Source organism: Silene latifolia, chromosome Y (genome assembly GCF_048544455.1).
Source record: "Silene latifolia isolate original U9 population chromosome Y, ASM4854445v1, whole genome shotgun sequence".
Taxonomy (NCBI): Eukaryota; Viridiplantae; Streptophyta; class Magnoliopsida; order Caryophyllales; family Caryophyllaceae; genus Silene; species Silene latifolia.
The window spans coordinates 117480487-117488655 of NC_133538.1; the positions used below are offsets into that span (position 1 = coordinate 117480487).

At 37.0% G+C, this 8169-nt stretch overlaps 1 protein-coding gene across 3 annotated transcripts in view; it reads right to left on the reverse strand.

Annotated features, from left to right (window-relative positions):
• LOC141633058 (uncharacterized) overlaps window positions 1–7899 on the reverse strand; it is a 28385-nt gene extending 20486 nt beyond the window's left edge. The window contains exons 1-7 of one of the 3 annotated variants that reach the window (XM_074445544.1): window positions 7663–7899; window positions 6384–6560; window positions 4151–6292; window positions 3295–3370; window positions 2545–2667; window positions 742–994; window positions 154–645 (exon numbers count right to left, since the gene is read on the reverse strand). In XM_074445544.1, the coding sequence (XP_074301645.1) occupies window positions 154–645; window positions 742–994; window positions 2545–2667; window positions 3295–3370; window positions 4151–6292; window positions 6384–6558 (3261 nt within the window). In that variant the 5' untranslated portion in view covers window positions 6559–6560; window positions 7663–7899. The remainder of the gene's footprint in view (window positions 1–153; window positions 646–741; window positions 995–2544; window positions 2668–3294; window positions 3371–4150; window positions 6293–6383; window positions 6561–7662) is intronic. The other 2 variants (XM_074445545.1, XM_074445546.1) reach the window with 2 other exon arrangements.
• Between the last annotated feature and the right edge of the window lie 270 nt (window positions 7900–8169).

Here is an 8169-nt window from a genome sequence, read left to right on the forward strand (position 1 = left end):
TGAGGATAAGACATTCTCATAATCATAAAAAATAAAGAAAACAAAGGTAGTTGAAAACAAACAAAAATAATATAAGGTAGTGTTTTTACAAATACCCCTAAATATAAGGTAGTTTTTGACAAAAAAACCCTAGTAATAACAAAGAAACAATACCTTCAAGAGTAGTTCATAGGCAATTGTTCTTCCGATTTCACAAACTTCAGCAAAAGTATCGCTCTGTTTCTTATCATTCACCAAATCTTTTAACTGATGAAGATGCAGCTGAAGGACTGCTAACGGAAGGCGACCAGACATAAGAGCATCTTTTACTACAGTTTTCAAGTCCAAATTGTTCATCTCCCAACGTGCAAACATATCTTTAGGGTTCTCCAAAGGGAGTTTTCTTCTTGGAATTAACCCTGCTACAACAACTGATGTTTCATCTTGTATTCCTGAATGATCAACATTATCAGAACCCCGTGAATTAACAGGAACCAATTCAAGGTTTCCAGGATCACGAAAACCCATATCTGCTTCAAGAGTGGTGGATTCATATTGGTCTTGATTATCCATTAATATTCCATCAGTTCTGCCTATAGAAAGCTGGTCATCAACAAGCGAAGAACTTTGCTGATTCTCAAGATCTTGTGCTTGCCAAGCCTCTATCTGTGGTCCCAGTAGTTGCAATCAGAATTTAACACTGAATAAGAAGTTAATATTCATGCCAAAGAGGGAGCAGGGTCAAAAAGGATAAAAACATACCGCTCCCTGTCCAGGCCTTTTATATTTTGCAGCAAGCTGACATTGAATATTTCGGATGATTTCCAAATAATAAGACAATTCATGAAGCCTTCTTGAATATGAGCGATCATCTTCTTGTGTACACGGCAAAGATGGGGGTAATAAAAGGATACCTGTTCCTTGTATCCTTTGCAATTCACATTCGTTTTGGAGCTCTATAAATGCAGGTCTACGAAGCATTTTGATAGAGAAACGCGTTCCCAATGAAAGTAATCTGCAGCAATCAGTTAAACATTTAGCTAAACGAGATAGAAACATAATGAGTGCAAGACTTCTATCATTACACAGTAAGACACTTACATAGTTACATAGGTAGCAAGAAACAACTTTTGTACAACTAGCTAAAGGTTGGCCATGTACAACTTCAATTTTTTCCTAACACACTTTAGACAGAAGGCATACTGAGTAGTTTTTGTAGGTTGTATACTGCATATCATGTTCTAAACTTCATGTACACAGCCTACCTCGGGTAGCAGACACGTTCTGCAGAAACATATAGAGTTTTAGACTTCAGTAAAAATCTTTCTCGTCAGGAAAGAAGGCCATTAAATTTATACAAGCCTTAATGAAATAAACATCAGGTGAAAGTTCTTAGATATTCAGACAATCAAGTAGGGTACCATCTGTAAGGTTGTGACAGGATACAGGGAAGCCCAGATGTAAGCAGCCTCCCTCAAGTAACAAATATAAAATAATTCTGCGGTACACCCAGTATACCACGCCACCATACACCGGTTACACCCTAACTAGTGAGAAACCTTCTTTTCTATTTCACGTAGATTCTCCTTCGTTATTTATAGGATACGATGTCAATTTCAATTTTCTCATTTGTTTGAGTGTACAATGACGTGGTATCTTCACATGTACCTAAGAATTTCTTGCAGACATGTTCTCTATTAGGGACCTCTCTTGCTTGTCAGAAATAAAAGTTTAGTTTTTAAATTTGAGACTACTATGAATATATAACCTGACGCTAAATTTATTAGGACTTTTCTTTTATTTTGGTTGGGTATGAGGGAAGGGGATCAAATTGTGTCAACATGCAAGTGGCAATAAAGAGCTCCAGTGACAAAATCATCAAGCAACATTTATATGAAGAAAATTACATCCAGGGTGTCTTTTTGTATATGGGCGTCATCCCCAGCCCCCAGCAATCTTTTTGTAGATGAGTGTCACCTTTTTGACATTTTTTTGTATGCAGAAATCCCCCACTTGGTGCCCCGTAATTATATATTGTCTGGTCCAAAAATTGCGGAAACAACATCCTTCTCTTTAAGATGACCATTTTTCACAGCAACTACTTTAATGAATAACAGAAATAAATAGCATGAAGCAAGTGGAGTATTTGTGGCACAAAAAAGGAGGAAAAAAAAACTTAAAAAGCACCATGCATTGTCGGGAAAGACTAGAAAGCTATATACTTGACAATAAAACAGGATGTATACATGAGGCACTTGCACTTTGTTCAAATCAACGAACAGTGCATTACATGAAACATTTTCCGAGACTAAATCTAGAGGATATGGTGTTGTGAGGGAATGGCATGAATCCATGAACAACATTTACCCAATGAGATCCACGGCACAGCATGACGCCATGGTGCCCATGACAGTCCTCTTAAAGCTAGGCAAAAGGCAAAGATTAATCACTCATGTAGTCATGTATCAGATACAAGTATACAACACAACAAGTGAACAAAGTACAGAAATGACACATACAAGAAGACACTGCAATAAACATTCACACACACTTAATTTACCATACCTTAAGGCAGCAGGTACCTCAACATCATTTCCAACTTTGTGAACCATTGTGTATATGGCAGCAAAAATCAGTCGCAAGATACCTTCTTCAGCAATATTGACTTCAGCAAGCATTTCTAGAGCTCTGTTAATATTTTTAAAGTAAATACTCCTTGAGATATATGTAAACAGGCTCGCGCTCAGTGCAGGTATAAATGATTTATGAACGATAAACGTACAATCAATGATCAGAATTTGAAAGCGGTCATTTACAAAGAAACCAAAAAATCATTATCGCTTACTGCCTCCGTCCCACCAACTCTCAACCTTGAAATATCTTGTTTAGTGGCATCATTCCAATATTAATATATTTCCACCCAATCAACGTCTCCCCTTACACTATACTATTCACCCGTCGGACAAAACCCTCATTATTAATGACAAGCCGTCATGAGGTATCCAAGTCAGGTAAACAATTATGGTTGTTACAAAAAAGAAAACTAAGATAGAAAGCCACATTCATTAATCATACTCTGCGAAACAATTGTTTCAGTCACTTTTCAAACTCTCACTTGTCCTCATACTTTCAAAGTTTTACAATGCTCGGCACTAATGTACTGCAGCATCTAATCAACTGGCTGACGTAGGCAAGTTGCTCACGAATGTATGCTTCTGGTCAAACTTTATTGGGATTTACAAGTTTGCAGTTTAATAATTAGAACTAAATAATTCATTATTATAAGAAAAATAGAGAATATTGTGCATAACTTACTGCTCAATCTCTTCAAACTTTAAGTACGTCAATGCTAATTGCAGTCGACAAAGCCGAGAAACTTTGAGGTCCCAATCTGCAGTGTCACAAAGATATATGTTAACAGAGTATATACTTATCATCTCAAGATTGTTTGCACAAAGCAAGAAATCAAAAGCAACTTGTGACAAGACAAGCCTCAAACAACTTAATTACAAACTATTTCCTTCAACTCGCATAAACTCTTTTTGCCACCAACCCCACCCTATCATAGTATTCATACAAATGTGCCAGCTGCCTGATAATCCACATCAGATAGTAGCCACTAGGCAAAAAAAATTCCAAGGACTTAAAGAGTTCAATTTACATATAGGTGACAGGCTTTGAACTGTAAAAGGTCGAGTAAAATGACAAACGAGGCTCTCTTCACTGGGTCAATACAGATTTATCTCCCACAAAAGATATTTTAGCATAAACTTTCACTCGTCAATAAGTGCTGCTCGAACAAGTACCAAGCACAGTAAGGTTTAGGTTACAAATAGAGGGGGAATCAAGTGCCTTAACAAGGTTCAATCATTCTGCTTGACAAACAACATATGAATAACCAACAAATGTTGCAATAAAAGTTTACCCTCCAAAAAAGTGACGTAATCTCTCCCTCTCCTCCCTAAAAAAAACCTAGTCCAATCTTCAACAAGGGGCAATCGCCAACCAATTTTGGTGGTAATAAGCTCCATATTTTCATTTAAACTTCCCATCAAAGAAACGTACTTTAATTTTGATGTCTTTTGTACATGTCATATGACTTTATTAATGAAATTGATCTTCCCATCAAAGAAACGCACGAATGATACCACAAATTGTAGAAATCACTTACTGTTCTGCAAACAAAAGCGATCAGCTTCATCCGGACCTTCATATAGAATAACTCTATCAAGTACTGCCACTTGCCACGGTAAAACAAGTGGTTTTGTTCCGTTGTACATAGAAGAACCCTGTAAATTATGAACAGTTCCTTCACTTTCATTGTTTTTGGACATCAAATGGATTCGATGGAAGTTCAATGGCACTGAGACAGAGGGAAGAACAACTGAAACTGCATTCCTAGTAACTAAATACAAACACCCTTGAAAATTGCAACCAATAGCATCTCCATCAACACCTTGCACGTCAAATGTTCTATTAAGGAGGCCCAAACATTTGTCATCAGAACAATTAGGCTCTATGTACAAACTGGTATGCGCAATATAGCTCCTTTCACTTCTCAAATTTTTTCTTCTAATGAGACGAGTTATCCCAAGATTAGAAAAACATATAGTGTCCGCAGTATCAAATCTTGCAATAGGAAGAAAGAACCTCCTATTACAGTGTGGATGATGGGAATCAGAAACATTTTTAACACCATTGTGGGGAACACTAGAGAAGCCATGTAAACTTAAGTCATCTTGATTCAACACCCCTTGACTATGCCAATTGTGAACACTTTTGAGTTGAAAATAATTATTTTCATGGCTCAAAAATAGTTTTTGACTTTTTGAAGAGAAGTTTGCTGATTTTTCAGTGACCAAAGGAGCAGAAAGTATCTTTTGCTGGCCTATGTCGGAATAACCAACATCCCAAGGAGCCAAAAGGCCAAGCCTTAGATACTGCGGAAGAAGTTTATCAACCATAGTATACTTATCTGGCACATGATCAGTCGCACATACAATATAAGCTACACCACACTCATCAACAACAGTAAAACAAGACGAATAAGGAGCGCCTATCAATCTATGGAACCTTTGTTTGGCAGCAATAGTACGAGCGGAATCTAGCTTCTGTCTTAGCAAATCAACTTCTGCCACACCATTACCATTTATAAAAACATTTGCTTGTATTGGGTGAACTCCGTATATCTGCAACATGTTCACATATGCAATATATTCGCCTGTAGTCGCACCATGAAGAAAAACTGATCCAAACTTGTTTAGAGAAACAAGAAACTTCTCAAAAAATTGGAAGTCCACCCACTCAACTTCAGAGCTCATATCTGTTTGTGGAAGCTTAATAGAATAGAGCCACTGCAACCCAAATAAGTCCACTAGAGCAACAATAACAATGATGTCTGGTTTTATATAGCTACAGTCCATACTATCATCACATCCAGTGGACAGAACAAATCCAATCAAGTGGCCAAACGTGCTAGAAAACACTCTCAGACAAACATAGGGTATGCTCCTGGCAAAATTTCCATCTATGAAACTTAGATCTGCAACACTAGTTTTATTGTCCTCTGGTTTAGGAATACGTTTCCCTTCATAAGCGCCATCATTCAATGAAGAACGTGCATCCGAAATGAAGCCCAGAAAACAAGACTCATTGAAAGAAACAGGGAAGGAGACCACATATGCTGCACAGGGAAGTTTCGATTTCTCGGGAAAACGGGTCACAATAATACCTTCTGATTTCATAGTCTCAGCTGAGCTCATAAAGGTCTGCAGCCACTTTTTGGAAGGCAATGCACTAGATAGATGGCTCGCTGAATCCTCACCAGCACAGTGCGGACGTACTTCAGCTTCACTACTCCTATTTGCCATGGAAACATCTCCAACAGTCTTGTTATCATAAGATGATACACTAGAAGGACCCCAATTCATCCACTTTCCTACCTCATGTGCACCTTTAATTGGTGGCTGGACAAGTTCATCACTGTACTCTAATTGACGGAATGCGTGAACTGTTACGCCACGTTCACCGACCACAAAGAGAAACTCCCTAAATGGTGCTTCTGTGTGCTGTTTATACATATCCCCACACGACCCCCAGGCCAGTGAATTTACATCAGAAATAAAAGGGCAAGTATTTGATTGTGAAATATTCCTTTCAGGGAAAAATCCATTATCAGAAACTCCTTCAACTGATCCAGAAGTACCCGGCAAATTTTCTAATGAATCTAACCTACAAAATGATGAAGACACCGAATTTACATGCTCTTGACGTTCATATCTACCACTTTCACAAGTTATGCAGTAAGGGTCTCCTGCAAAGAGTGTTCTATATAAATATTGAACAAACTACAAAAAATAAGACATAAAATTGGGGAAAAAAAAAGTAAAACAGATCTGAGTCACCTTTTGTTAGAGGAAACAATAAGGCTTCATTTTGATTGGAATGCAGCAGTAACAGCTCTCTTGTAGGAGAGAGAAACGCTTCAGAGTACTCAGACACATCTAGCTGGACACGAGAAGGATCCAATTTGTGCAACTGCAACACAACTGGACCTTCCGTATTCTCTTGAACGTCCATATCTGGTTTCAAATAATAGCAAATAATTTAGCACCATCAAAATCAAAACCGAGAAAATGTCATCCATTTCCAACAGAATAACCACAGTACATCACCATATTAATAAATGTGTCACTTTGTGATACCTGTGCCACTTAGCATATTGTATTATGAATGCAATATAGTAGGTCACATCACCATATTAATAAATACAACTTCACAATACATCCAGCATTCATCATCAGCATTGCACCAGTGCCTTCAAGTAGAGGCAACTTTACATACCAATCCAAATCAACCATACTAACCAATTTTTCAATAAGCATAAATGCAGCTACAACAAGTGAGGAATTACTCACAATTGCACAATCTAACTGCAATAGAACTTACAATAAGTTCCAGATTAGTTCCAAATCTGAAGGACTAAAATAAGTGTCTGATTAAAGTGGCATCAAGACACCATATAAGTGATACTAAATATGTCATATATAAGTCGTATTGCAACTCTTACACACTTGCAAAATCAAACTGCAACTTTTTCTACCATATACTCCATGTCATGCTCAACAGCGAGTAATCGTCCATCCAACATTATACACAAACGCACAATCAGACTTATGCGTGATATTTCCTATCACTTGATGCAGCCTTACAGTCTTACACTACCAATGCAAACTAAGCAAAAAATTAACCAATCTCTCAATGCACATAACAGCGGTTGCAACGAACATTACTCACAAATCCGTAATCAAACTAAACTAAGTTCCGGACAAAATTAAGACATTATCTGAGCGAAATCAAATCAAAAACACGTCCCCGAATGCGAAAACGAGTAACCGAAATCGCATACTTCACACAAAAACACAATCTAACTTATGCATATCATTCCTACTTTAACAACTTACTAAAATTCCTCATGCATGCTGCAGTAATGCATAACAATTATCAAACTAGTACATAAACACGCTGAAATTCACAAGATTACTCAAATAAACAATAATAATCACAAACACCGATAAATACAAAGCAGAAAACAGATTAAATTAAACAAATAAACCTAAGTCAATCACAAATAACAGCAATTAAAATCGAAATTGAGAGATTAAATCGAAGATTAGTACTAACCTGAGCAAGCAAAACAGCTGTGAAATAACTGGAAAATGTTATACAGCGATGAATTGATCAATCAAATAGGGATTGATTGAAGAAATCCGTGACGAAGAAAGTCCATATATGATGGAGGTGAAATTACCGGAAATATCAGCGATATTTTGTCGTAACTTGCAAATGATGCTTGTATTATTATTAAAGTAGATTTAATGCCCGTGCGATGCACGGGCCTAGAAATAATATCGTTTCACTAAGTTTTTCGTTAGTGCTAATATATTATACTATATCATGAAGAAGAAAAATTGTACTGGATGATCAATAGAGGCCAATCTTAATGTAATACACATTGTATTAGAAATAATATCGTTTCCCATTTTATCTAAGTACTACTTTGTACCTTAGTAGGCTTGGTTGTTCACAAAATCTCTCTTTGATTGACCTCCATGCTTTATTACCACAATGACGTCTCCTCTACAAAAATGACATTATATTTGTAATTTAACTTAGCTGATAATGCAATGA